This window comes from Alosa alosa, chromosome 2 (assembly GCF_017589495.1).
Source record: "Alosa alosa isolate M-15738 ecotype Scorff River chromosome 2, AALO_Geno_1.1, whole genome shotgun sequence".
Lineage (NCBI taxonomy): Eukaryota > Metazoa > Chordata > Actinopteri > Clupeiformes > Clupeidae > Alosa > Alosa alosa.
This window is the reverse complement of record NC_063190.1, coordinates 33,831,574-33,858,394: the sequence shown is the minus strand read 5'-3', so window position 1 is coordinate 33,858,394 and position 26,821 is coordinate 33,831,574. Positions and strand designations below refer to the sequence as shown.

Sequence of the window (26,821 nt, the reverse complement as noted above, 5' to 3'; positions counted from 1 at the left end):
CAAACAGCCACACAAACACTCACACCTGTGTTTCACTGACCTGTGTCCTTCCCGTTGCCATAGAGAGGAGGTGGCGACCATCCCGGGCATTGAGCAGCATGGCAACCCGGTTGCTAAGGGCTCGGACTCGCCCAACTCGTTCCTGGACCAGGAGTGCCGTCGCCGGTTCCCGCTGCTGGAGGAGGACGCGGTTCTGTACTGCTACGAGTACGACCAGAACCAGGCGCCGCCGCACGCACGCAGGGACAGCACGCCCACCTATGGTAGACCACCATGCCACGCGCCGCTGGGCCCTAGTGCCCTCTCTCTGCCACGCCACGCCACGCTGGGCCCTAGTGCCCTCTCTCTGCCCACGCCATGCCCCGCTGGGTCCTAGTGCCCTCCTGTCTGTCTGCCTGTCTGCCTGTCTGTGCCGTGTTCATGTGTGAGAGTATATTTGAGTTCTCTGCCATCCCTTTGGAGTTTGATTGAGTCTGATTGTTTGCATTTGTTTATTATAATTAGTATTTGTATTATGTTTATTATGATTATTATAATTATTGTGATTATTGTGTTTATTATGATTATTACAATTATTATGTTTATTATGTGCTTGCTTCTTTGACTGCTCTTACTGTTCTTTCCCACTAATCTCTATAAACACACAGACACTGTGGGCCCCCAAACTATCACACACACACACACACACACACACAAACACACCCACACACACACACGCACTCACTGTGAGCCCCTAGACTGCAAACAATCACACACACACACACACTGTGAACCCCTAGACTGGGAGCTATTAGACGTCCCCACCCCCCAGTAAAATCCCCCCTCTCCTCAATGCTCTGTAAAAAATCAGGTTAATACAATTCTATCTCTTAAACTTGGGTTGTAATTACAGCCTGATGCATATTAAGTAGTAAAGCAGGATCCGTAATGATCGGGACTGGAATCAGCGGGAGCTAATGTTTGACCAGCGTAATGATTCATTAACTTTGTGATAGGATACAGTTGGTTGCCTACTGGCTCGGATGGCAAACATATGTGTGTATGTGTGTGTGTCTGTGTGTGTGCATTTGTGCATGTGTGTGTATGTGTCCGTGTGTGTGTGTATGTGTGTGCTCGTGCATTTGAGTGCACGTGTGTGTGTGTGTGTATGTGTATGTGTGCTCGTGCATTTGTGTGCACGTGTGCGTGTGTGTGTGTGTGTGTGCTCACGTGTCTGTGTGGTTTCAGGCCGGCTCCGGCCCATCTCCATGCCAGTGGAGTGTAACTGGGGGGGAGATTATGAAGACCCCGCGCTGCTGAAGAGAGAGTTTAGACGAGGTGGGTGATGGACAGAGAGAGAGAGAGAGAGAGAGAGAGAGAGAGAGGAGAGAGAGAGGAGAGCGAAATCAAAGGGGTCTCAAACTGAACTCTCTCTTGTGATAAGATCAAGCTGAGATGCTGATTGTCACTGACAGATCACACTGCTATCTCAGCTTCCCAGAACACCCCACCCCCACCCACCCCTCCAAACACACACACCTTCCCAGCCCCCCCTCTCTCTCTATCCCTTCCTCTCTCTCTCTCTATCCTCTCCTCTCTGTCTATCTCTCTTCATCCCTCTCTCCCTCCGTTTATCCTCCGGCTCGTCTCGCTTCTTTTTCTCTATCTGTAGGTATTCCATTGCCATAGCAACTCTAAATGGGTGGGGTCTTCCCTGCTCACTGCCACCTGATTGGCTGGCGGCAGGTCCAGTGACAGCCAGAGTGGGAGACAGGCTTCCTGTGTTTTTGTGTTGCTGCTGTTGCTGCTGATTTGGTTTTCAGTTGCAGACACATGCTTGAGCATCCTGTGTGTTTACATTTATATATGTATGTGAGACAGGCTGTGGTGTTAATAATTATATGTATGTGAGACAGGCTGTGATGTTTACATTTATATATGTATGTGAGACAGGCTGTGATGTTTAGTTACTGTATATGTATGTGAGACAGGCTGTTTATAGTTATATGTATGTGAGACAGGCTGTGGTGTTTACATTGATATGTATGTGAGACAGGTTGTGGTGTTTACATTGATATGTATGTGAGACAGGCTGCGGTGTTCCCAGTCAGACATGTGCAGTGTTGGGTTTTACACTCAATGCCAATCAATGTCTTTACTCAGTTAGCCCCACGCCAGAGTGCAGATCAGTCACGCACAGCAGACAGAGGCCGAAGGTCGCCAGACAAGCTCCCAGTGGACTACATCAGGCATTGAGACGCCTAATCTGGGATAGACCAGGTCCGGACCCTGACCAGACCTGGCCCAGATCCATTCCAGAATCAGTGTATTTCAGAGAAAGGGTATTTGGGAAATGTAGTCTTCTTAAGTTTTGTCCATTCCAGGATCAGTGTATTTCAGAGAAAGGGTATCTGGGATATGTAGTCTTTTTAAGTATCTGTTCCAGTTATATCCAGTACACTGTCAAGCAATGATGCATTTATGAATTGTATGAAATTTTGTTACAAACATTTCAATTGAAAAAAATTGCTACCATTATTTTCATTTACACACCAGAGACTTGTTATTCACCAGCGCAATCATCGATAACACTTTTGACCACGGGGGCTCTTGCAGCCTTGTCAGAGAGCCATTGACTCCGAACAACTATATGACACATCAGGGCAGGTTTGGCAGTAATCTCTGCAGTCACAAGTTATCAGGTGTTTTTACCTGTAGCCAGGTCAGAGTTCACTAGTTGCAGTTAGAGTTCACTAGTGTCCATACCGGCAGTTAGAGTTCCAGACCAGTGTCCGTGCTTTAACGTACCGTACCGGCAGTTAGAGCTCACAGGTGTTCTCACCTTTAGTTACTTCACAGGTGTTCATACCTGCAGTTTACAGGTGTTCATACCTGCAGTTTACAGGTGTTTTAACCTGCAGAGGTAACAGGTGTTCTTACCTGTAGTCAGTTCACAGGTGTTCATACCTGCAGAGGTTACAGGTTTTCTTACCTGTAGTTTGTTCACAGGTGTTCATACCTGTAGTTAGTTCACAGGTGTTCATACCTGCAGAGACTACAGGTGTTCATACCTGTGGCGTTGTTCTCCACTCCCCCGCCTTCAGAGAACTCCCTGCTGCGTTACGTCAGCGAGGACAAGCCTACACCTGAGGAGTATCTGATTGGCCGCAGCAGCAGTAGGCGGAGCCGCAAGAAGAATGAGAAGGGTGGAAGCCCCTCCCACTATGCGTTAGTTCCCGCCCTCCAGATGGACATGATGCGACAGGACACTTTGGCCACGCCCACATCTGAGTCTGCATCCCTTCACCACGTGAGTGACATATTTAACCCCGCCTCTGCTCACCACGTGAGTGACGTATTTAACCCCGCCTCTGTCTTTATTCATTTGTCCTTCTAGTAGTTCTAAAAAAGTGTAAGCAATTCATTTATTTAGAGCAAATCTCCATTTTGTACATTTCCATTCCATAGAATATAGCTTTACTTTTGCGATGTGCTGTCTATGTCCAGTTCCATGCAATGAAAAGCGTGGAAATACAGTCCAGCTGTTTTGTGTGGCTCTGTGGATGTGTCTGTGGCTGTTTTGTGTGGCTCTGTGGATGTGTCTGTGGCTGTTTTGTGTGGGTCTGTGGCTGTGTCTGTGGCTGTTTTGTGTGGGTCTGTGGCTGTGTCTGTTTTGTGTGGCTCTGTGGATGTGTCTGTGGCTGTTTTGTGTGGGTCTGTGGCTGTTTTGTGTGGGTCTGTGGCTGTGTCTGTGGCTGTTTTGTGTGGCTCTGTGGCTGTTTTGTGTGGCTCTGTGGATGTGTCTGTGGCTGTTTTGTGTGGGTCTGTGGATGTGTCTGTGGCTGTTTTGTGTGGCTCTGTGGATGTGTCTGTGGCTGTTTTGTGTGGCTCTGTGGCTGTTTTGTGTGGGTCTGTGGCTGTGTCTGTGGCTGTTTTGTGTGGCTCTGTGGATGTGTCTGTGGCTCTGTGGATGTGTCTGTGGCTGTTTTTGTGGGTCTGTGGCTGTTTTGTGGGTCTGTGGCTGTGTCTTTTGTGTGGCTCTGTGGATGTGTCTGTGGCTGTTTTGTGTGGCTCTGTGGATGTGTCTGTGGCTGTTTTGTGTGGGTCTGTGGCTGTGTCTGTGGCTGTTTTGTGTGGGTCTGTGGCTGTTTTGTGTGGGTCTGTGGCTGTGTCTGTGGCTGTTTTGTGTGGCTCTGTGGCTGTTTTGTGTGGCTCTGTGGATGTGTCTGTGGCTGTTTTGTGTGGGTCTGTGGATGTGTCTGTGGCTGTTTTGTGTGGCTCTGTGGATGTGTCTGTGGCTGTTTTGTGTGGCTCTGTGGCTGTTTTGTGTGGGTCTGTGGCTGTGTCTGTGGCTGTTTTGTGTGGCTCTGTGGCTGTTTTGTGTGGCTCTGTGGATGTGTCTGTGGCTGTTTTGTGTGGGTCTGTGGCTGTTTTTGTGGGTCTGTGGATGTGTCTGTGGCTGTTTTGTGTGGGTCTGTGGCTGTTTTGTGTGGGTCTGTGGATGTGTCTGTGGCTGTTTTGTGTGGGTCTGTGGCTGTTTTGTGTGGGTCTGTGGATGTGTCTGTGGCTGTTTTGTGTGGGTCGGTGTGGGTCTATGGCTGTTTTGTGTGGGTCTGTGGATGTGTCTGTAGCTGTTTTGTGTGGGTCTGTGGATGTGTCTGTGGCTGTTTTGTTGACTGGCTCTTGCGTCCTGTTTTGCTGCAGATGTTTGATCAGGCATCGTTGCTGTCAAGGTCAAAGAAGAAACTCAGAGGTAAGGTTTACACAGTCTTACAAAAACCTCCCAGTGTCCTTCTGCTACCAAAGAAATGCTCATCCATCTACTGTTTCAACAGAAAAGCTCCTTTGATAAATATGTATTTGCATAAGCATTTTAGCCAGTTGTGGTTCAGATAAACAACCCATGTGTACTTGCTGTTAAAATAAACAATCTTTGTATACTTGAATGTGGGCACGTGGGTGGGATGACAGGCATGGCATTACAGATAGAACTCAGAGAGATGGTACTGTAGGTGGTATGAGGTACTGTGGAACACAGAGAGATGGTAGGTGGTATGAGATACTGTGGAACTCAGAGAGATGGTAGGTGTAAAGGTTTGTGTCCTGTAAGTGTACGTTACGCAGGGGAAGACTGCAGCTGTGGCCAAGGGCCAGCCATTAAGCTGTGTTTACAGGCCACTGCTGCCGTGGCTAAAGGCCATGCATGTTTACAGGCTAGTGCTGCCGTGGCTAAAGGCCATGCGTGTTGTCCATTAGTGACCACATGACCTCATCTCTTCCTCCTCTCTCCACCTCCTCCCCTCTCCTCTCTTCCTCACTCTTTCACTCTCCTCTCACCTCTCTCCCTGCTCTCCTCTCTCCCCTTCTCTTCTCTCCTCTCCCCACCTCTCCTCCTCTCTCCACCTCCTCCCCTCTCTTGTCTTCATCACTCTCCTCTCACCTCTCTCCTCCTCTCTCCTCTCCTCCTCTCTCCACCTCCTCCCCTCTCCTCTCTTCCTCACTCTTTCACTCTCCTCTCCTCCTCTCTCCACCTCCTCTCCTCTCTTCCTCATTCTTTCACTCTCCTCTCTCCCCTCCCCTAGTGGGCTCTCTGTCGTCCATCAGTAAGCGGCGTATCTCCTGTAAGGACCTTGGCCAGGCCGACTGCGAGGGCTGGCTGTGGAAGAAGAAGGACGCTAAGAGCTACTTCTCTCAGAAGTGGAAGAAGTACTGGTTCATCCTCAAGGACTCCTGCCTCTACTGGTACATGAACGAGGAGGTGAGAGAGGGCTTCAATACTGCTCATGCCCTTCCAGCCTTTGGTTATATGTGTATAGTATACACATATAACCAAATACTTATATAAGTATAAGTATATATACTCTTTTAATCCCGTCAGGGAAATTTGGTCTCTGCATTTATCCCAATCCATGAATTAGTGAAACACACTCAGCACACAGCGAGGTAAAGCACACACACTAACCCAGAGCAGTGAGCTGCCTGCTACAGCAGGCGCACAGGGAGCAGTGAGGGGTTAGGTGCCTTGCTCAAGGGCACTTTAGCCGTGGATGTGGGCGTGGGAGAGCAGTGCTCAACCACTTCCCCCGCCCACATTTTTCCTACTGGTCAGGGTTCGAACCGGTAACCCTTTGGTTACAAGGCTGAATCCCTAACCAGTAGGCCACGGCTGCCCATGGCTATTATAAATATTATGGAGTGGGATATTCAAAACAGGAGGTAGCCTGAGGGTACGTTGCTGAAATTTTAAATATTGCCTTAAAAATGTATTTCTGTTCTTCAGTGAGTTTCTTTAAAAGTATTTTTTTTATTACTTGACATTGTTATTATTATTTATATTGTTTTCATTATTACTAAATATTTATGCTTAATGTAGGTTTTACATAAAGTTTCCAACTTTATGAAACTATTATTTTAAACTAATTGAGTGTTCATGCACTGTACAGTAAGTCTCTTTGGACTGAGGGGTCTGCCAAATACCATAAATATAACCATGTAAATGAAAAGCGAGTGTCACTGACTGTTTCTGTGTCTGACAGGATGAGAAGGCCGAAGGCTTCGTCAGCCTCTCCGAGTTTAAGATCGACCGCGCCAATGAGTGCCGCAAGAAGTAGTGAGTGTCTCAAACCTTATTTACATCACTCATCCTCGTCTGGGAGATGTTCTTTATAAATATCACACTCTGCCGCAGTGGCATGCGTTGTGTGATAGGGCTGTAAGACAGGTGGCACAAACACATAGGGCGGACATTCTCTAAACTCTTATTTACTGTAGCAATCAAACACATAGGTAGGACATCCTAAATATCCTTTAAACCTAATATACAGTAGACATATACATATATTTACATACCCGTGTTGATAATGTCTCACTGTTGATCATGGCATGGTGTGTATATATACTGATGGTGTGTGTGTGTGTTTTCCAGTGCATTCAAGGCCTGCCATCCAAAGATTAAAAGTTTCTACTTTGCCGCAGACAGTGTGGATGACATGACCAGGTGAGAATCGTCAAAGCGGAGCTTCATCGCATCCCCGATCTGATCTAGTCCCGATCTAGTCTAGTCCCAAACTAGTCCCGATCTAGTCTAGTCCTGATCTAGTCTAGTCCCGATCTAGTCCCGATCTAGTTTAGTCCCCATCTAGTCTAGTCCCCATCTAGTTCTGATCTAGTCCCGATCTAGTCCTGATCTAGTCCCAATCTGGGTCTGATCTTATCCAGTCAACCACCGCCAGAGGTGTTCAGTTGGATGGCGTTTTGTTTCCATATGCTGATGACTGCCGTGAGCTGTTGTTAGCGAGGGCGAGAGGGGTCCTGTTGTTAGCGAGGGCGAGAGGGGTCCTGTTGTTAGAGAGGGTGAGAGGGGTCCTGTTGTTAGCGAGGGTGAGAGGGGTCCTGTTGTGTTGTTAGCGAGGGTGAGAGGGGTCCTGTTGTGTTGTTAGCGAGGGTGAGAGGGTGAGAGGGGTCCTGTTGTTAGCGAGGGCGAGAGGGTGAGAGGGGTGAGAGGGGTCCTGTTGTTAGCGAGAGCGAGAGGGGTCCTGTTGTTAGCGAGGCCGAGAGGGGTCCTGTTGTGTTGTTAGCGAGGGTGAGAGGGGTCCTGTTGTGTTGTTAGCAGGAGGGCGAGAGGGCGAGTGGGGTCCTGTTGTTAGCGAGGGTGAGAGGGGTCCTGTTGTGTTGTTAGCGAGGGTGAGAGGGGTCCTATTGTTAGGGGAGGGTGTTGTTAGCAGGATGAGAAGGTGAGAGGGTCCTATTGTTGAGGGTGAGAAGGGTCCTGTTGAGGGGTCCTGTTGTGTTGTTAGCGAGGGTGAGAGGGGTCCTGTTGTGTTGTTAGCGAGGATGAGAAGGTGAGAGGGGTCCTGTTGTTAGCGAGGATGAGAGGGGTCCTGTTGTTAGTGAGGGTGAGAGGGGTCCTGTTGTTAGCGAGGGTCCCCATCTAGTTCTGATCTAGTCCCGATCTAGTCTAGTCCCCATCTAGTTCTGATCTAGTCCCGATCTAGTTTAGTCCCCATCTAGTTCTGATCTAGTCCCGATCTAGTTTAGTCCCCATCTAGTCTAGTCCCCATCTAGTTCTGATCTAGTCCCGATCTAGTCTAGTCCTGATCTAGTCTAGTCCCAAACTAGTCCCGATCTAGTCTAGTCCCAAACTAGTCCCGATCTAGTCCTGATCTAGTCTAGTCCTGATCTAGTCTAGTCCCAAACTAGTCCCGATCTAGTCTAGTCCCCATCTAGTCTAGTCCCCATCTAGTCTAGTCCCCATCTAGTCTAGTCCCCATCTAGTTCTGATCTAGTCCCGATGGTCCCCATCTAGTTCTGATCTAGTCCCGATCTAGTCCTGATCTAGTCCCAATCTGGTTCTGATCTTATCCAGTCAACCACCGCCAGAGGTGTTCAGTTTGACGGCGTTTTGTTTCCATATGCTGATGACTGCCGTGGTGAGAGGGTGAGAGGGGTCCTGTTGTTAGCGAGGGCGAGAGGGTGAGAGGGGTCCTGTTGTTAGCAAGGGCGAGAGGGGTCCTGTTGTTAGCGAGGGTGAGAGGGGTCCTGTTGTTAGCGAGGGCGAGAGGGGTCCTGTGTCTGCAGGGCAGGCGCGGCGTTTAGCATAACGAGGACAAATCAGCCGAGCTGGGTTGCGTAAGAGCCGGAGGAGCATGACGTGGAGATCTGAAGTGTGTGCAGAGGGCGTGAAGCGCAGACGCTAACCTGATTGAGCAGTGGATCAAGCGGCACATCATCACACAGAGAGGCGCCAGTGCACAGTTTTCATCTCATACGTACACACATCATTGCTTAGTTGTGTTTTTTATATTATATACTTTTATGTATGTATGCTACTGTGACCTTGAATTTCCCCTGGGGATCAATAAAGTATCTATCTATCTATCTGTCTATCTATCACACAGAGTGGCGCCAGTGCACAGTTTTCATCTCATACGTGCAGTACACACATCAGCATGCAGAGGCTTTTACTGCTCAAGAGTTCACTGATAACCATTTAACTCTGGAGCAACACCATCCCCGATGGTCCTATCAGCAGATCAGAGCCAAGTCAGACCAGATCAGAACCGCATCAGACCCACATTACAGCCAGATCAGAACCACATTAGGGCCGGATCAGAACCATATTAGAGCCGGATCAGAACCATATTAGTGCCGGATCAGAGCCATATTAGGGACAAATCAGAACCCCATTAGGGCCAGATCAGAACCATATTAGGGCCGGATCAGAACCATATTAGGGCTGATTCAGAACCACATTATAGATAAGTATTTATAGATATATTATATGGTTGCTGTATTGACACATGGGGCTCTATCTTGCACTCCAGCGCAAATTACTTTGTATACTCGCGCTTTTGTCTTTCCTATTTTGCATTGAACGCATATTGGAATTTTCCCTCCACAAGTACGGCTTTGTATGGCTTTAAACATTGTGTGCGCTTTAACATCAGCCTAAGGTTTTGACAAGCACCACAATTTTGCCTACCTCGTTGTTGCCTATCTGAAATAACTCCAAGCTTTGCTATGTTCCCTCCATCCTTTCATTGTTTTAAAGGGACAGTGTGGAACGTTTTCAGTTGTTTGTAGCTACTGTATATTAACATTTCCCATTCATAAATGTGGCCTCATTCATGTTTAATTAGCACCACCACCAATTCGAAGCATACCTATGGGCTTAGAAATCGGCATATACATAGCATTTATAAACGCTCCATCTAAGTGCGGCATTTTAAAATAACGGAGACCAGCTAGGGACATTTGTGAAATACAGCGCCGTCTTTGGCATGCAAAGAAAAACTTTCTTCCATTCATCTGCTGAATTTCCCTACATTCAGCGATGTAAGTTATGAACCCATTTTCTACAACCTACTCCTACTACAACATTCCGACATTGGCATTGCATTTTCCAACGAAACAAATAAAGAGAAAAAATAACTTTGTTCGTGATCTGTCACTGTCTCAGCAAAGCTCTTGTGCACAGCCACCTGTTCAAAGGCTCTAGACCCAGAGACAGTTGATAAACTAACCATAGTTTTGCTGAACTAGCAGACAACCACAAAGTTGCAGAATGTATCTTATTTCAGGTTAGTTTGCAACAATGTACAAGTTTAACCAAAGTCCTTAGCTGCTACCTAGCTAGCTAACATCACTAGCCATTCCCATTCACTTTCAGTTTACTGTGCTAACGTTAGCTAACTAGCTCGGTTAACAAGCAAAATTAAATTATTTATTCCATGTCCGAAAGTGTGTTTTATTGGCATCACACACAAAAGAGACAAAAGAGAAACGTTTATGTTTTGACACCTATTTAGGAGTCCGGAACTAGGGTCATCATCTAGGTAGATTGGCAACGAGATGAGCTGCGACTAGATACGGTAACGTTAAATGCTTTGCGACGGCTTGCAACAGCTGGCAACGACGTGCACCATTTAATTCACACCGCTGCAACTCCTTCTGCGGCGGTTTCGTCTCGACGCGGATCTTTGGTGTGAATTGGGTGTTATTGTATGTGTGACGGCTACCGTAGTTCTATTAGGTTGCAATATAATCCCTAAACACTAGATGGCAGAAGTTCTTACACATGAAAGAGAGGTCTGTGTAACGTGTGTGTTGTTTTCTTGCGTCACTTTTAGGTGGGTCAGTCGACTGAGCATCGCCACCACATTACACACAGAGCTGGAACGCATGCGGCAAGATCATGGTACGACACACATGCCCACGCACGCACGCACGCACGCACACACACCAGAACGCACGCATACGCCCACACACACACACACACACACACATGCACATGCACACACACATAGTTATGGAAACATATTTCAATGCACATGAATGCACAATTAACTGAGATAAAGCTAAACACAGATACACACACACACACACACATACACATGCATGTGTGGGCCTGTAGTCCCTGTCACATGGTGTTTACTGCATATCCACTGGCAAACAGAGAGAATGCACACACACACACACACACACATACACATATACCAAACATAAATTCACTCAATCCCTTTCATCCTCTCAACAGTCACACACACACTCTCACACACACACACACACACACACACACACACACACACACACTCTCACACACACACACACACACACATGCTTGACTGAGACTGCCAGATCAATTATTCCGTGCCCGTGAGCATTGAGCTTGCTGCTGATACCATGTTAATAAAAAACTGTATGTTCTAATAAAGAGTCGCACGGAAGCCACACACGCACACACACACACTGGCCAGTTGGTTTGGTCAAAAGGCATGGCCATGGACCCCCCCATCCCATTGTGGTCACACCCCCTGTCATATGCCATAGTCTTGTACTGTATAGAGGAGAGGACACACACACACACACACACACAACTGGCCAGTTGGTTGGGCCAAAAGACATGGCCATGGATCCCCCACCCCATCACCCATGTCATGTGCCACTCCATGACACATGCACACACACACACAAACACACGCACACACACACGCACACACGCACCCTTGCATGCTGCCATCCATGGCTAGTCTGTTCCCTGAGGCTCTGCCCAATCAATAGAGCAGTGCTTGGGCTGCTGCTGAAATATTCACTGGCTCCAAACAATGCTCCCAAAAAGGGCTCATCTTTCACACTACACTGAACAGGGCCATTAGCGTCCACCACTGCAGGCTACTGTGTTACCAGGAGCAGCTGATGCTGCCACACAGTGGGCTGGGTCTCGGGGTTAGGTGAGGGGTGAGGGTTAGGTTAGGTGAGGGTTAGTTGAGGGTTAGGTAAGGGTTAGGTGAGGGTTGGGTAAGGGTTAGGGTGTCACAGCCTGGGATATGCACCGTTAGGGTAGGGGTAGGGGTGGGTTAGGGTTGGGGTTAGGTAAGGGTTAGGGGTGGGTTAGGTAAGGGTTGGGTAAGGGTTAGGGTTGGGTTGGGGTTAGGATAAGGTTGGTAGGGGTTAGGGTTGGGGTTAGGGTAAGGGTTAGGGATAGGTAGGGGTTAGGTTAGGGGTGGGTTAGAGTTGGGGTTAGGTAAGGGGTGAGGTTAGGTTAGATTTAGGGTTAGGTCTTGGAATTAGAGTGTCACAGGGATAAGCACTGTATGCACTGGATCCACTTGTAATATATACATTTGATCTTGAATGTTTAAGTGATAAATCGCCTTACCCTGCCTTTCATTAGAAATCCCAAAAGAAAGCTAAATATTACCAATGTGTATCAATGTACTGCATAAACCAACTTGCCTTAGCCAATACCAGTAGTTTGTACTCCAGTTTGTAATCCACTAAGTCGTAGTATTTTAACAAGCGACACTGTGATTATGTTTGTGATTTTGTTTATGAATCTCCTTATCCATGTAGCCCAGAACATCAGCGAGGGCCATTAATCCTCAGTAATGTTGAAGTTTGGAGTTTATGATTTTATGCAGATTACACAACTCAGTTATTGCTGCTAATAAAACTATTCAAGGCTGAAACAATGCCCTCATGGGATGTCATTGTGGTGTGTGTGTGTGTGTGTGTGTGTAGACTACTGGTTTGAGAGTGATCAATGAGGAGGGAGGGCTGATGTCAGCCAGGCCCCAAAACAGGACAGCCCTCCCCACCCCCTTCCCCACGACATACCCTCACCCCGCCTCAGTAAGTCTGTGTGTGTGTGGTGTGTGGTGTGTGTGTGTGTGTTGTGTGCAGTGTGTGTGTGTGTGTGTGTTATTGTACAGTATGAGTGTTTGTAAATGTTTTTATATGATTGTTTAGTGTTTATGTGCTGACTCTACTGCAAGTGAATGTACCCGTTTGCTTGTGCCCCTATTGTCTGGGGAGAGTTTGTGTGTGTGTGTGTGTGTGTGTGGCGTGGTTGGCAGGTACAGGTGTGTGGATGGATGGCTGGCTGTGTTAACAAGCACAGACCGCAGGGAAGGACTGACCTGCTGCACACACACACACACACACACACACACACACACAGTGTGTGAAACAGAAAGAAATAGAAAGAAACTCAGAATAAAGGATTGAGAAAGAGAAACCAGAGTGAATAATATTAAAAGAGTGTGTGCATGCGTCTTCGTGTGTGTGTATGTGTGTTTGAGAGGAGAGGAGTTTGCAGTTGAAGGACACATTAATTATGTAGCCCCTGGAGATTAGTAAGTGTGGGTGTGAGCATGTGTGTATGCATACAATATGTGTGTTCATTAATGTGAGTAAGGTGTGTGTGTGTGTGTTTGTGTGTGTGTGTGTGTGTGTTTGTGTGTGTATATATGTGTGATGAACAATAAAACGCATCCTAGAGTCCAGGCGCCCCTTAATTTAATGAGTAGACCGAGAAATGAGAGAGGTGCTTTAATCCCACTCCTGTGTGTGCATGCGTGCGTGTGTGTTTGTGTGCGTGCATGCGTGTGTGTGTGCATGTGTGTATGTGAGTGACTTGAAGCTGAGATGCTTTATCTATTGTACCTCTGGGAGATCAGACCTGCCAAGTCAGGTGATATTCTGTAGAATCCTCTGTAGAACTCTGAAGGACTCTTTGTAGAACCCAGTGATGCAGTTCCCTGTCTGCTGTTGATTCTTCTTAGCCACTGATAATGTTGTGTGCTAAAGTTGGGATTCTGTTATTATGACCCGTTAAGCTGTGTGTGTGTGTGTGTGTCTGTGTTTGTGTGTGGTGTGTGTATGTGTGTGTGTGTGTGTGTGTGTGTTGAGAGGTTTAGTGCCTGAAAGTCTGAGTTCACCAATGATTGTAACCTGAAGGCAAGAGACCCAGGCTGGTCAGGTAGATGTCCTTTAGCCCCCCAGGTAGATGTCCTTTAGCCCCCCAGGCTGGGCAGGTAGATGTGATGTCCTTTAGCCCCCCAGGCTGGGCAGGTAGATCTTCTTTCGGTCTGTGTCCATACTTTTCTCTTTCTCTTCCCCTTCTGTCTGTCTGCTTCTCCTCCTCTCTCTCTCTCACTCCATCCTCCCTCTCTCACTCCTTCCTCTCTCTCTCTCTTCATCCTCCCTCTCTTTCACTCCATACTTTCTCTTCCTCTCTCTCTCTCATTCCCTCCTTCTCTCTCTCACTCCATCCTTCCTCTTCCTCTCTCTCACTCCTTCCCTCCTCTCTCTCATTCCCTCCTTCTCTCTCTCACTCCCTTCCCCCCTCTCTCTCTCTCTCCTTCCTCCCTCTCTCTCACTCCATCCTTCCTCTTCCTCTCTCTCACTCCTTCCCTCCTCTCTCTCTCATTCCCTCCTTCTCTCTCTCACTCCTTGCCTCTCTCTCTCTCTCTCATTCCCTCCTTCTCTCTCTCACTCCATCCTTCCTCTTCCTCTCTCTCACTCCTTCCCTCTCTCTCTCTCTCTCTCATTCCCTCCTTCTCTCTCTCACTCCATCCTTCCTCTTCCTCTCTCTCACTCCTTCCCTCCCTCTCTCTCTCTCATTCCCTCCTTCTCTCTCTCACTCCTTCCCTCCTCTCTCTCTCTCTCTCATTCCCTCCTTCTCTCTCTCACTCCATCCTTCCTCTTCCTCTCTCTCACTCCTTGCCTCCTCTCTCTCTCTCATTCCCTCCTTCTCTCTCTCACTCCTCCTCCGTTCCTCTTCTCCTCCCCCCCGTCTCTCTCCATCCTCAGGTGAGTCCGTACCTGGAGCCGAAGCGGGGCCGCCACCCCTCTGCAGACACACACACACACACGTCGCAGTCGCGCTCATCCCACGAGGACTTCCGTCCCGACTCGGCCCAGAGTGGGGGGAGCCTGGGGGGTCCGGGGGGGGGCTCGCCGGGCCGCAAGTCCAGCCAGCGCCGCTCGTGGCAGGACCTGATCGAGACGCCGCTGACCAGCTCCGGCCTGCACTTCCTGCAGACGCTGCCGCTGGACGACGGCGTGTTCTGCGAGCCGCCCGGCGGCGGCGTGCCCTTCGAGCTGCGGCGCCAGGCCACTCTGCCCGCCCAGCGAGGGTACCTGCCCGAGCGCTACATGGCCCCCCTGGGGCGCCCGCACCACGCCAGCGTCACCGTCACGCCCACGGACCCCTCGGCCGTCGGGGGGAAACCCCGCAGCTTCACACTGCCCCGGGACAGCGGTCTGCACGCCATTCTGACCGCCAACGCTGGAGCGGGCGCCGGACACCGTGACGCACCCCGCTACCACCTGCCGCCAGCCACCAGCAGAGACGCAGGTACACACACACACACATCATGCACACACACACACACACATTATGCACACACACACACACATCATGCACACACACACACATCATGCACACACACACACATCATGCACACACACACATCATGGACACACACACATCATGCACACACACACATACATCATGCACACACACACACACATCATGCACACAAACACACACACACATCATGCACATGCACACACGCACACATGCACACACACGCACACACTTACAAACACACACACACACACGCACATCATGCTCACACACGCACACACTTACACACACACATACACACACGCACACACTTACAAACACATACACACACACACGCACATCATGCTCACACACGCACACACTTACACACACACATACACACACACACATTTTAATTCTTTATTTAAATCCACAAATCATATTACAACAGACAGGATTCAAATATTTCAAGAGATAAGGGCTTTGTCACTCAATGATATTCAGGGGTACAAAAAACATCTCCTGCGCCATACTGCAAGGCTGCCTATAACTGCAGATATGGAGCAAAACTTTGCTAGCTGTTTTATGTTTCTGCTGGAGAGCCCTGCCAGCCTTAACCCACTGAAAACAAGATTGTGGACATGCCCCAAGCACACTCACACACACACATATGGTATATTAGGATAGTATATTACTATAGTATTAGTATAGTATATTAGTATAGTATAGTATATTATAGTATAGTATTAGTATTAGTATATTATAGTATAGTATTAATATAGTATAGTATTATAGTATATTACAGTATAGTATAGTATAGTATAGTATTATAGTATAGTATAGTATTATAGTATAGTATTATGGTATAGTATATTATTTATAGTATAGTATAGTATTATAGTATAGAATAGTAGGGTATGGTATAGTATAGTATAGTATAGTATAGTATAGTATAGTATAGTATTTCTTGATGCACAGACACATTAAGAGAGGCCTGCCCGTGGGCACCCTGCACAGACGAATAGTTGGCACAGGGAGCAGACATTGGCACAGTGACGAGACGTGGGCACAGGGAGTAGACATTGGCACAGTGACGAGACGTGGGCAGAGGTGTATATTCACCCTGGCTTGACATCAGGGACCGGGCAGCTGTCAAGATGGAGGTAAGATGTTATTAGAAAGAAATAGCTGTTACAGCCAGGGTATGCTAATGAGAGAGAGGGATAGAGAAAGAGACAAGGAGAGAGAGTCTGTCTCAATTGGTGTACTTACGCGAGTACACTTTCGTGTAGTACACTATGTGCACTGTGTGCTTACTGGCGGAGTGGAATAGTATTGTCTCATATCAAACACTAACTCCGTGCACTTCACGGAAATGACGATCGCAAACATTTTAATATAACTTTATTGGCGTCCTCAATTCGACAGTGACATAGTCATACTGTGTCAAAACATGAACCGTTTATGTTATAACTTGCTTGTACCTCCGTAAAGTCTGTTTTCCACTGCTGCTGCTTCAGCTTTCTCAACCCAGGGATTACCACGAGTTTGAGCGGCTCAATCCTTCCGCTATTTGGCCAAAGATGAAACGCCCGTTAAAAGGGCGAAAAGTGTCCAGCGTTGCACACCTCAGCTTTTTGGCCGTTATGGAGTGCACCGTCCGGGAACTTTGCAGCCACGCCGTTATGCGTTGGAATTTTCAGTGTGAACACCCTCATGCACTCAAATTAGGTATTGTAAGTGCAGAAGTATGCGATTTGAGACACAGTCAGAGAGAGAGGGAAGGAGGGAGGAAGAGAGAGAGAGAAAGGGAAGGATGAAGGAAGAGAGAGAGGGACAAGGAGAGAGATAGAGAGAAAGAGAGAGACAAGGAGGAGGGAGAGAGAGAGACAAGAGGGAGGGAGGGAGAGAGGAGAGAGATAGAGAGAAAGAGAGAGACAAGGAGGGAGGGAGAGAGAGAGAGACAAGGAGAGAGATGGAGGGAAGGAGGGAGAGAGTGATAAGGAGAGAGAGAGAAGGAGGGAGAGAGAGAGACAAGAAGCGCTTTCAGATATAACCTCCGGAGTACATGCGGAGGGTTAGATATAACCTCCAGAGTATATGCGGAGGTTTGTCAAACGGAGGTCCTACCCTTCGGATGATTCAGATATGATGCTAACCTAAGGATCTTATACTGACCTTATACTTATATCTGTGAAGCCATATACACGCACATTACAGAATCTCTGTGTGGTTGTCGAAAGTGAGGGGGGGCTTGTAGAGAGTTCACAAGATCGCGAGATATGACACAGAATATATATCGTCGCTGCCTGTCACAGCTGCTTTTTGTTTACAAAGTGTAGCCTATGCATTATGTAGACTAAAGAAAATCTATTGTCATGTAGGCTAATACTTGAAGTAGGCTAGTCAATGTAAGCGCACTTGAATTGACCTACAGTATTTGTATGTGTGCTTGAATAAACACATTTATGTTTTTTCAGCGTTGTACCAGAATCTGGTTTGCGTTGGAAGAGAGAGCATGCACAAACTTTATGGTAGGCTACCAGCCAATTCAGTAGGCTAACTCAAGACTTCAAGGCCATCATACAACGTTTTAAGCAACAAACAAAATACTAAAATAACAGTGAAGTTTTTCATGGTTTTCCAAAAAGCATCTCTCTCCCCATGTGTCTATTGCATTTACGTGGGAGCTTGGAACAAAGTTGGCTTTCTTCGTTTTCATTTTCTCTAGGCATATTTATGCTCAACAAATATCAGCTAGCTCAGCAGGCCATGAGAAGGCTATCAATGATAGTTGGCTAACAATTTATTAAATACTCTGTTATTGTCGTCAATGAAGCTGTAGGCTACTGCCTTTCAGCGCCTGCTTATCAGTCTTTTGAATTTGTTTGGCCTTGCCATGCAGTTGTAAGGCTACTAGCGTGCCATTCACTTCATGTGTTCTATCAAATGTTGTCTGCCCTCATGGACGTAGCTCCGTGATGTCTGCATCTTTCCAGGTCGGAGATTTTCTGGACAGCACTATGCCCTCCATCATAACACTGGCATTTAAGTCAGATCTAACCACATGGGCCGGCGAAAAGAAACGTCACCAAGCGCCCTCTCACTGGGGTGTGAATTTTAACATGTTCTCACGCTGCTCGTTCAGACACAGCACATTTACATAATGTCGAGGGAAATACTAGGGGAGCAGTAGAACAACCGCTTCGTCGGACTCCATATGATGACGGTTATGTTCAGATATCATTCCCACCGTTTAACATCGGCAGAACCTCCGGTCTTACACGTATGTCTGAAAGCGCTGAAGGAGAGAGATGGAGGGAAGGAGGAAGGGAGGAAGGGAGCGGGGAGAGAGACACAGAGGTGTTAAAGCAAGACAGGCTGAGGAGGAGGAGGAGGAGGAGGGCCGTAACGTCTGAGTTGGAGCTTGAGCCAAGTGAGAGAGATGAGACAAGATGAGACGAGACGGCATTGGAAGCCATAGAGGAGTCAAGCAAAGGAGCGAGAGAGAGAGAGAGAGAGATGTAGAGAGAGAGAGGGAGGGGGAGATAAATGTAAGAGGGAGCAAGAGAGAGAGGGAGAGACAGAAGTAGAGAAAGTAGAAGCGAGGGGGAGAGGGAGACAGACAGAGAGACAGACGTGTAGAACACATAGCAGTGCTGAGGCTGTGGCGTTAAAAATGGATGGTGCTGTCATAACGACAGATTAAACACAGCAGCCTGGAGAATCAAGGTTCCACAGGGACTGACCTCTCCTGCTACTGCACACAGACACACACGGGCACACATACACACACGCACGGGCATGCACACACCACACACACATACGCACACACACATATGGACAGACACACACGCACACACAGGCATGTACAGTACACACTGCACACGCACAGATGGACACACACACGCACGCACACACACACACACACACACAGTACACACACACACACACACACACACACTACATCCTGCATCTCCCTCATGCTTAGCACCATACACGTGTGATCCACATCAGAGCCGGATGTGGGCCTGTGGCAGCTGGAGTGCTGACTGGAGCAGCAGGTCCCACACAAACACACACACACACACACACACACACACACACACACACAAACACACACACACACACACACATGGAGCAGTAGGTCCCACACAAACACACACACACACATGGAGAAGCAGGTCCTGAGTGATTTAAAGGACAATCCATGGTCCCAGAGCAGGACTGTGCAGAGCTGCAGCCACCGCATCAGAGAGAAGCTCACAGCTAATTGATATTAAGTCATCCTGACATCCTCCTCCTCACTCTCCCTCTATTTCACTGTCTTTCACACACACACACACAAACACACACACACACACACACACACACACACACACACACACACACACACACACACTCACACACAGGCGCGCACTCACACACACTCACACACTCTCTGGACTGTAGGACGCAGGGGCGCGCTCACACACACTCACACACTCTCACACACACTCACACACTCCCAGGACTGTAGGACACAGGGGCACACTCACACACACAGGCGCGCACTCACACACACTCACACACTCTCTGGACTGTGGTCAGAGCATGGACAGAGAAGGGGTCCCTTCAGTGTGTGTTAACATCGCATCAGAGGGAGACCACAAAAATAGCCCTCTGGAGCTTGCTCACTTGCTCTCTCTTACACACTCATGCACACACATACACAACACACACACACACACACTCTCTCCCCTTTATCTGTGCTATTTCTTCACACTCTCCGACTGCACATTGCAGCGTGACCTTAGCGCTTGACTTGCCAAACGCACAAAGACTCAGATCACAGCAGAGCTCTTGCAGTCGGCAGCATGGCTGTCTCTTCACTAGAGCTCTGATGGGCAATAGCCCAGGGGCATGAGGCTCTCTGGCAGCTCTCTCTCTTTTTCTCTCTCTTTCTTTTCCTCTCTCTCTTTCCTCTTTCTCTTTCCCACTCTCTCTCTACCTCTCTCTCTTTCTCCCCCCCTCTCTCTTTCTCTTTCCCCCCCCCTCTCTCTCTCTTTTTTTCTCTCTCTCTCTCTCTGGCTCTTTTCCTCTCTCTCTCTCTCTCTCTCCCCCTCTCTTTCTCTTTCCCCCCCCTCTCTCTCTCTCTTTTCCTCTCTCCCTCTCTCTCTCCCCCTCTCTCTCTTTTCCCTCTCTCTCTCCCCTCTCTCTCTCCCCATCTGCCTGGGGTCAACATGTTAGAGTGGTGTGTACTCTTCCCTCTGTGGCCAAGCACAGTATGACCATCACAGCAATCTGAGCCTTCAGTGTCCACTCCAACACAGAGGAGAGCCCTGTGTAAAACATGATACAGCAGTTAGTCAGGTCTGGTCAAGCAGCTTATTCATTTCCGACTGGACAAGAGGCATTCCATGATGGCGACATGTGGCTCTCGGATTACTACAGTAGTAGTCACTCCGTGTTTCATAAACATGTGAATTGATCCAACATCAACATTCCATTCAGTGAAGGCGAAGCATGCACTAATGGTTGTGTACGGTGTGTTTTCAAAAGCAAATCAATAGGAGCGTATCTATTTGTGCTCTCCCCTTCAGCTAACAAACCCATACCTGTCAACACTTTTTCCCGGGTTTCTCCCGTATTTCAAGGTCATCTCCCAGCACCCTCCCGTTTTGTTATTTCTCCCGGAAAACTCCCGTAATTTGCATGGCCATCAAACTTCATTTTAAAATCATTGATCCATTCAGGTTGCCAGATTGTGTATGAATACACCCTACACATACACGATCATTTAGTTTCAATTTCAACTGTTTTGTCATAGGCAACCCAAAACCCAAATAAGGAAGCGGGTGCCAACTGCGGGCTAGTTGAATGGCCTACTCCAGAACTAGCTGTTGTGAAATTGTTGGGAATTTAATTGATTAACACATCACATAAACTGTTATTGAGTGTTGTTGATACACTGAACTTGATACACTGAACTGACAGCAAGCAGCTTTGGAGTTTTAGAAGTAGGCGAAGTAGGCTACAGGCAGGCAGCTGGTGGATACATAACTGGCATGCGTAAGGTAATGGTAAGGTAAAAGCAATGACCGAAATGCAGTGTTGAAACACGTGTATGAAACATATTAAATATGCAAACACAGATCCGGTATAAACACTGACCCCCGCCCGAAAAAAAATCTCCCGTTTTTGGAAAGCTAAATGTTGACAGTTATGAACAAACCACTTCCCTCCTCATATACTTCCTCTCAGTTCTCTCTCAGTAGATACCGCAGCTGCTACGGTCCCAAATGACTTACATTATGATTTATGATAGTGTTATTTCTCATTAATTGGGTTCCTGTACGTGCCTGATAGAGCCCCTCTGTGCAGTGTCTAGCTGCAGCTGCTGCTGTGTGTGTAAATGAGGTTCTGCTGCCCCCTGCAGGGCTGGAGAGGGAGCGCCATCAGCAGGCGGACTCGGTGGGGGACCTGTACCGGGCGTTGGAGCGGGCGAGCTTGGCTCCGCTGGGGGAGCTGCGGTCGACCGGACGGCTCGAGTACAAGCGCTCGTTTGTACGCCGCTGCAATGACCCGCTACTCAACGACAAACTCCACCGCATGAGGATCATGCACAGCTCACTGAAGGTACACACACACACACACTCAGGTTTAGACTCACTAATAAATCACACATACAGACGATCCAGAAACAGAAAAGAACAAAGATTTAATAGAGAATTAAATACTTAATTGAAATATGGTATGTATATTATATGGTGTCATATGGTATGTATATTATATGGTGTCATATGTATAGTATATGGTGTCATATGGTATGTATATTATATGGTGTCATATGTATAGTATATGGTGTCATATGGTATGTATATTATATGGTGTCTGGTATGTATATTTTATGGTGTCATATGCTATGTATATTATATGGTGTCATATGGTATGTATATTTCATGGTGTCATATGGTATGTATATTATATGGTGTCATATGGTATGTATCAGAGGTGTGGACTCGAGTCACATGACTTTTCATTACTTCAGACTTGACAAAATTAGAAATGACTTGTAACTCGACTTGGACTTCCATGCTATTGACTCGAGACTCGACTCGGACTTTGCCCTTTTGACTTGTAATGACTTGTAATTGACTTGCGGCATGGGTAAAATTATTTATATCTTATAAAAACTATTTTCTGCCCATACCAACTTCAGCAGCCTCAAGTTCATTGTTAACGTTACACCTGCAACGCAACATTATTTTGCATGGAATGCAGGTCTCTTATCTAGTATGAGAAAGGAAAATGGATGAACATCACTGAACACGTTCCCATTTGTCGTCTGACTTGGATCATGTGATATTGTGATGGATCTTCTGATGTGGTTCCATGGGTTCAATAGCCTAAACAATTTAATTAGCTCCACGGAACTAACCGAAACTATCACAGAATCAATCATCATCAATGACTGATGGCATTTTGCAACATAAATATCAAGAAATATGAAGGTAAATACATGTTTATTCACAGATGTTCATTAGGCAGCCTTGTTATTGTAGGCTAACTCCTGCGGGCATATTTATCCATAATCCATTCAGTATATAAACTATCAAACTACGGAATAACATGTAACCTCCAAGGCACTCTCTATTGAAAAAGTTAAAAAGCCTTTATTATTATGGCTTGGTCAAGTTAGCCTTCTAAAAAACTCCAATGCGTTTCAGCTACATGCCTTCTTCCGGGAGTTAAGCAGATCTCAAACAAGAACAATTTCTTATGAACTAACAGTCCACCAATCAGAAGCCTCCATCTGGCAACTAAGGTGCTTAGGTTACAAGTGTTAGTACACACAAGAGGCAGTAGATGTCATCATTTCCACTTCTTAACAAATACATTTCGTATACACACAAAATTAATTCATCAAAGGAACATACATAAATAGGTGACACGTAAAAGTTCAAATACAAGCATAGTGTATGAATTTCAAACAAAGAAAGATTCCCGTTGATTTGGCTGCCTTTGCCTATTGCCTTTTCTTATGGACATAGGAATGTGGTCAATCCCACAGGCTAGGGTTCTCACAAAAACTAAAAGAACTAACCACATTACTCCAATTCTTAAGTCCCTGCACTGGCTTCCAGTAAGTCACAGAATTGACTTTAAAGCACTACTGCTTGTCACTTAATGGAGCAGGACCTAAATACACACCCTCCAGACCTCTCAGGTCTCAGGAGAAAAACTTGTTAGTAAAACCTGCTGTTAGAACTAAACATGGTGAAGCAGCTTTTAGCTGCTATGCGGTTCAGCTCTGGAACCAACTTTCGGATGACATCAAAAAGGCCCCAACTGTAGTCAGTTTTAAATCTAGACTTAAGACCAAACTGTTCTCAGATGCTTTCTGCTAACTGCACTGAGTTATAATTTCTGAATCTGAATTTCTGAATTATTCTACCTTGTGTCTTTTATTTTGTCTTTTTAATCATTCTCTATTATTAAATGATTTTACCTTGTGTGTTTTATGTTTTCTTTTTATTATGATCTTTACCTTTTTTGGTACCTTTTGAACGATTCTTTGACTATATTGCCCTTCTATGCTTGTATTTGTTATTATTATTTGGTTTTGTTTATGTAAAGCACATTGAATGACCTCTGTGTATGAAATGCGCTATATAAATAAACTTGACTTGACAGGCCTGTAAGGTGGATGGGTCACTGTTGTAATGTTCCATATAGTGTCTTGCCATGGGATAGTTGATGTTTCCTGTGCGAATTGCGTATCTGTGTTCAGCCAGTCTGTCCAGTAAACAGTCTTCCTACATAAAATACTTCACACATAGGACATTCCAATCTATAAATGACAAAGGTAGTTTGACAGTTTATTAAATGGTTAATAGTGAATTCCTTTTGGGAGCCAACATCATGAAAAGTTTTGGTTTGTCTTACATTAGCACAATGGTTACAGTGATGGCATTTGAAAGAACCTCTGAGTCTAGGGCCCAACCATGTTTGTTTGCCTTCTGCTTTAAGATAACTGTGAACCAGTCTATCTTGTAGGGTAGGACATCTTCTAAAACTAACGAGAGATGGTTCAGGGAAGACCTGACTTAGTACCTCATCACTCTCAATAATACCCCAGTTTTTTTGTATGATTTGCTTTATCTGTTTAGCCTTTGTACTGTATGTTGTAACAAATACAGGTCTCTTTTGTTTGTTTTGGTGTATTCCTTTGTAGTCGTGATGACCTGTCTACATGTTTGGCTCTGGTGTAAGCTTTTTGAAAAGTAGAACTTCTATATCCCCTTTCCTTAAATCGTGACATCATTTCTAGTGATTTACTCTCAAAAACATGGTCTTGGTCACAGATGCTCTTCACTCTCTGGAACTGCCCATATGGGGACATTCTCTTCAAGCCAATTTGGATGGAAGCTCTTGGCGTGTAAAATTGTGTTTCTGTACACTGATGCATGCAGGGTTCCTTGGTTATCTTTTAAAATGGCCACACTTTACTATATTCTAAAGACAGCTTGATGTTTGGGATAACGCTATTCAGATAACCATGAAATTCATTCAACTCTGTTTCTGAGCCAGACCAAAAAAGACATACATCATTAACTTGTGATACACATTATTTTCTTGGTTCAAAACAAAGTCTTCCTCTCATTTGCCCAGATACAGACCTGCATATGAAGGGCTATAACATGCCCATAGCACAACCTTTGGTCTGTTTAAAGATCTTATCCTAAAAAAAAGATCTTATCCTAGTCTAGGTCCATTCTGTTAATGACAGCAATCAATCAGTGGGTGGCATTTCATGTTCAGGACGCACACTCAAAAAATGCCGAGCATCTTGTAGGGGCTGTTTGGGGCAGTTTCATATCTCTGTTGCTGAGATAGTTTCGATCGTCGAAAGGTCAGAATCACCAAGAGTCTTGGGGAGGTTGAAGAGTAGCCTAGAGATTGTCTGTGCTGTGGCGAGTGAGACAAGGTACTCGTGTTGCGTCATGCCTCTTCACCCAAGTAGCAGTGCTACGCCTGTGCTTTGCCCCAATCAGGGCTGGCCATCTGGCATATTGGGCATTTTCCCGGTAGGCCGACGCAATTTTGGGCCAAATCGCCGATGTAATTATAATTTAGGCTATATGTATTTATTGTTATGACAGCGACCCATTGGTTTATTTTCAATACTCACATTGGCATCACCCACTCAAATCTCAAAAATTTGGCCGAGCAGGTCTTTATAAAGTTAATTTTCCATAATAGCGCATGACAACAAAATCATGCCTGCGTTCTGTTCCCAGAGCTTTCTCTGTTTATCTGCAGCGTTTCTCAAATTATGAGCCTCCTCGACGAGTAGATTGCTGGTCTACTGAGCTATGCATTTAAATTACGCCCGGTTTCTGTCTGTTAATTTGCGGCACAATTGAATGATATAATAGAACCGCGGACCGAAAAGTTTCCCCGATCAGGAAACTCCTTAATTCGCGACTTTTTGTAGACCTAACAGAGGTAGCCTAAATATCGTGCCTATGGCAGGGCATTGCTGGTTCTAACCTAGCCTACTACATTTGGGTGGGCTGGTAGACATTTTGGGTGGGCAACATAGCAAAGCGGTCAAATTGGATCAAAACCAACATAAACACAAAACAAACACAAATCAGTACTACAAATAAGGCTACTACCTACGTAGCTTGAGTTGCTGCAGCCAACAGCCAGGGAAAGGCCGTATGTATATTACATGGTGTCATATGGTACTATATGTATATTATTTGGTGTCATGTATATTATATGGTGTCATATGTTATGTATATTATGTGGTGTCATATGGTATGTTTAATATATGGTGTCTGGTATGGTGTCATATGGTATGTATATTATATGGTGTCATATGGTGTGTATATTATATGTAATGGTGTCATATGGTATGTATATTATTTGGTGTCATATGGTATGTTTATTATATGGTGTCATATGGTATGCATATTATATGGTGTCTGATATGGTGTCATATGGTATGTTTATGCTCTTTCAATCCTCCGTGTGTGTGTGTGTCCTTTTTCCAGGACGTGACCCTACAGGACTCAGACCGGCCATCTGGATATTTAGGTTAGCGTTAGCGCAGCCTAGCGTTAACGTGGCCTTGACAACAGCGCAGGAGATGGAGCAGAACTACGTCACGCCAAACCACGTCACGCCAAACCATGTCACGTCACGTCACACCAGAGCAAACTGCGGCAAATTCACGCCATCGTTCCTGCCTCTCCTCCACCCTCCTCTACCCTCCTCCACCCTCACCGTCTCCCTTCCTAGAGCAGAGCTCCATCTCTCTCTCACACACACACACACACACACACACACGAGAGTGGGAGAGAGTCTCTCTCTGAAGCCTGGGCTACACGCAGAGCTGAGAGTTGGATCAGAACCGGCTCAGAACCCACACTGTGGCAGCCTCCGTCCGAGATCTGACTGCGGCCCCGTCCGGTCTGGTTCCATCTGCTCGTTTCAGAACCGTAGCCCAGCCGGTTTCATGGGGAACGCCACCCTGACTGTTCCTGTGCATACTACTGTTATTGTCAACCCCCTGGGAGCCAAAGAGAGCCTAGCAGAGCAGAGCCTCAGGACAGCTCTCGGTCCAGCCCAGGTCAACTCTAGAGCCTGCTGACCTCTATAGGCATCACCCTGACCTCCATGGGCCCCTGCCCTCTCTCACCCTATGCACTCTCACTCAGA

At 46.6% G+C, this 26,821-nt stretch overlaps 1 protein-coding gene across 1 annotated transcript in view; it reads left to right on the top strand.

Annotated features, from left to right (window-relative positions):
• cnksr2b (connector enhancer of kinase suppressor of Ras 2b) overlaps positions 1 to 26,618 on the top strand; it is a 41,363-nt gene extending 14,745 nt beyond the window's left edge. The window contains 13 exon segments of the mRNA XM_048229838.1: positions 64 to 263; positions 1,228 to 1,317; positions 3,084 to 3,289; positions 4,684 to 4,732; positions 5,562 to 5,737; positions 6,516 to 6,589; positions 6,905 to 6,976; positions 10,608 to 10,675; positions 12,499 to 12,584; positions 12,586 to 12,609; positions 14,572 to 15,118; positions 21,528 to 21,727; positions 26,155 to 26,618. Coding sequence (XP_048085795.1) covers positions 64 to 263; positions 1,228 to 1,317; positions 3,084 to 3,289; positions 4,684 to 4,732; positions 5,562 to 5,737; positions 6,516 to 6,589; positions 6,905 to 6,976; positions 10,608 to 10,675; positions 12,499 to 12,584; positions 12,586 to 12,609; positions 14,572 to 15,118; positions 21,528 to 21,727; positions 26,155 to 26,202 — 1,840 coding nt within the window. The 3' untranslated portion in view covers positions 26,203 to 26,618.
• The last annotated feature ends 203 nt before the right edge of the window (positions 26,619 to 26,821 follow it).